The 3595-nt window shown below is 61.0% G+C and overlaps 1 protein-coding gene across 1 annotated transcript; it reads left to right on the top strand.

Moving 5' to 3' along the window:
- Positions 1-2781: 2781 nt before the first annotated feature.
- On the top strand, positions 2782-3306 carry EMIHUDRAFT_122932 (hypothetical protein; the record flags this gene model as incomplete). The annotated part of the gene is made up of 1 exon (XM_005785297.1): positions 2782-3306. One exon carries the CDS (start codon positions 2782-2784, stop codon positions 3304-3306), a length of 525 nt encoding a protein of 174 aa, XP_005785354.1.
- Positions 3307-3595: the final 289 nt, after the last annotated feature.

Here is a 3595-nt window from a genome sequence, read left to right as displayed (position 1 = left end):
CTCGGCTCGGCGTAGCGATAGTGGCCAGCGCAACTCGCCTGGACTCAACGCTCAGCCAGGAGCTCCCGCACGCGCTGGCGCGAGTCATGGCGCATGCAACGCGCAACAATGCTCGCCTCGCCTCGCGCACATGCGACCGTCCTCGCAGCCGACAGTCCACCGCCTGCTAAAGAAGCACAGCGACGAATGCGGCACCGGCGACACATGGCAGGCTGGTCATGACGCAGTTATAGGTGTTGTGTGCCGTCGGAGTGACTCTCTGTGTGTCAGGGATAGTCGGGGCTGTCCATCAGAGCTCCAGTAAGCTCGGAGACACCCCATTAGCGCGGCTCGACCTCTTTGAGTCACTGCCTTCCCGGCGGTTTTGCTGTAGAGCCTCTACAACAAACTCTACAACAAAATCGCGCTCTACATCGCTCTACAACGGAGGCGCCTCGTCCCGCGGCGGATGTAGAGCTCTACAGCTCTACAGCGCTCCAGAGCGCTCTACATATCTACAGCTCTCAGCGCTCTACACACTCTACATCCTCTACACCCTCCCTCAGGGGCGCCTGCGGCTTAAACGGCTTAAACCCTGCCAGGGCAGGTTTTAAGAGCTGCTGGGCCGCCGAATCATTAAACGGTCTTAAACGCTTAGACAAAAAGGTGCGGGAGAGCTCCCGAGGTCGATGGCGTCCGGAAGAGAGGCTCCGACCCGGAAGACGCCGGAGCCCGGGAAGCTGGCTACAGTCAGCTAGCACGCGTCCCCTATGTGAGTATCTATGGGCTCCTGCCAGTGCACCAGACTTACAGATGTGTCTTCAGAGGCGGGTTTGTGCCTAATAACGGCAGTATTGGAGAAAACGCTAAACGGCGCGGAACCCAGCGAGACGCGTGCTGGTGAGGCCGATTTTCTTGAACGGTCTTAAAAGAGGGACCCCCCGTGCCTGCAATCTCTTAAATGGCAATTTAAGCCCCCAAACCTCCTCACTTCTGAAAAGCTCTTAAAAAAATCCGGCCCTCAGAACCCTCGGGGTCCCCTAAGTCCCGAACCCACCGAACGACGCGAACAGCTGCTGCACGTCGACGTCCTTGTCCTCCCTGGCGTATGAAAGAAACTCTCTCACACGACACTAGGCGTATGAAAGCTGCTCCGTGTGAGAGAGAGATTTTTAGCAAATACCGTGTGCGCACAACCGCAATGTCCAATGATCTCGACGGCGAATGTCTCTCCCTCCGGCACTTTTTCCTTCCACTCCTTCCTTGTCGAGACGAGCCGCCGCTGAGGCGGCGCGTCTGCGCTGGAACTCGCCGGCGTCTGTCGGCGCCGACGACGCCGCGCTGGCGCAGCGCTGGCGCTCGAAGCGGCGCTGACTCATCCACATCGGGGCCGTGTGTCTGCTCCATGGTATAGGAGACCACAAACGGTACCACGGACACACGAGTGATTTCATTTTCAGGGTACGTACTTTTAGCTTACTGGGAGAAAAGGGAGGCTCTCTCAGTGTACGTACTTTTAGCTTACTGGGAGAAAAGGGAGAGGGGGTTGTGTTCTCTCTATCTAGGCCCCTAATCTCTCTCTCAAGTGTATGTGGCTCTTACGTACATTCCCGTAGCGCGTAGGAGGACTCTGCTGACAGGGTTTGCGACGAGGAGCGACCCGATGGGCTTTCGGAGGTTATTTATTTTTTTACTATTCACTGTGAATTCCATAAGTAAGCCTTATCGTAGGGAGATGTCAAAGAAAGAAAGAAAATAGGCAAGCAAAGGAGGAACCACACAGGGATTTTAAGGAGAGGCGTGTGGTGCTAAACGAGAAGTTGGATGCCTGTGGCTCAACGCCCTTGGAGCACTTGGAGTGCAGTCATTAACCTCACATCCAGGGCCGGGGAGCTCAGAAGCGCACCCAGCGGGCCGGATGATCGGTATCGGGCTACGGGCTAGAGAGCCCTGACCCCTAGGGGGGGGTGCGCGTTCGCAGGGCAAGGGCCTTAAAGTAAACACAGTTCTCCGAGAGGGCTCCGTGTACCGGGTTTCCCCTTAACTGCAGAACGCCCCCTCTACTCGGAGCTAGTGGACACGGACACTACGACACCACCCGTCACGTACACACACGACTGTCTAACGTGTACACTGCCCGGCCTCGTCCCCCACCCTTCAGGGTGAATCTTCAGTCTGGTTCGGTCTCTTGCTCGCCTTTCGGGCGTCGCCCCACTGCCTCTGCAGTCGTTTCTGATGTCTCTTCCTCGGGGGCGGTCCCTCCGCCCCACCTCCGTCGGCTAGCCCCATTGGCCCCGAGGGAGCCGACAGCCCGGGTGGGGCCTCCCCGGGCGGGAGTGGCGGCATTGTGTCTCGTCGCCACCCCTCCCCGGGAGGTCGGGCCGGCTCTCCCTGGTCGGCGAATCGCGCCCGCACCCGCGGCCTCTCTATCGTTCTCGGCTCGCCCTCCCCCTCCGCCGGCTCCTCTCCAGGCTCGGGGAGGCGTGGCCCTCCCTGTCGAAGGTCGCGGTGGTCCGGTTGCCACTGCGACGGGCCTTCCCCCGGTGAGCTCGTACGTCCCGACTCCACTCGCAGGGGCCGCGTCAGCTCATCTCTCGCCTCCTCCGACAACTGACTCCAAGCCCCCCCCGGGGGCCGGGGCCCTCCGGCCACGGCCCTCCGGCCCGCCGGCGGGTCCGCTATCGTACCGCGGCAACTCCCCTCCCCCATCTCCTCCTCCCGGGTACACCAACCTCCGGCGGGGCGGTCCCGGGTCCCCCAGGTTATTTGAACGGGTCCCAACAGCTTTCTCTTCATCCCAGAATGGCTCTTCTCGCGCTATTAGGAGCGTCCCCGGCAGTGCTGCCTCCGGCGCGAGCGTTTGCTGCTCCACGCCTCGCCGATCGCAGCTGCTGCGCCGTCATGAGCGACGGCGAGAAGCCGCCGGCGGTGGTCGATCCGGACGTGACGGCGGACAACCCCAAGGGCCTGACAGGCCCGCTCATCACGTACTCGGGCATCTCGCCCGAGATGCGCACCCTGGTCGACGAGGCCTTCCAGCGGCGGAATCGCGAGCGACTCCTCACGGACAAGCCGCCGTATGCGTCAGTCGAGGCGATGGTCGACGCGTACGTCGAGCTTGGCAGCGCGCAAGGGTGGACACGGGAGGACGCCGAGTCGGAGGTGGTGCGCTTCCTGCAGCGGCGTGCGCTGGCCGAGGAGGGTGGCTTCTCCGGCGAGCCGCAGGACTACGCGGCGCAGGTGCTCCTCGCGCTTCTCGTTGGGTCGATTGGCTACTCGACGGCAACGGGCGGCGGCATCTCAACGTGGGAGAACCCGTTCTTCTGACCGCCGCCGCCGGGCATGCCGCGCGTACTTCATAATTATGGCTTGCCAGCGGGTGGTCTCGGATTTCGCGGGTCTGCATCGGCATAATTTATAGGTCCGCCGCGAGAGCGATTCACATTATAGATGTTCCAGTTCGGGTCCCGGCTCCCGCACCGCAAAACCAGATTGCAGAGATATGGCTCGCAACAGATGTGCCATGCATTACTATTGCCCGAAAACACACCCAGACCACCTCCAATTTCGTACACCCCTCTGTAGCATGCACACGTCAAAAAAGGTTCATCACATA

Source organism: Emiliania huxleyi, assembly GCF_000372725.1.
Source record: "Emiliania huxleyi CCMP1516 chromosome Unknown EMIHUscaffold_1615, whole genome shotgun sequence".
In the NCBI taxonomy this organism is placed as follows: domain Eukaryota; phylum Haptophyta; order Isochrysidales; family Noelaerhabdaceae; genus Emiliania; species Emiliania huxleyi.
The sequence above is the reverse complement of the archived record's forward strand: the minus strand, read 5'-3'. Positions and strand labels throughout refer to the sequence as shown.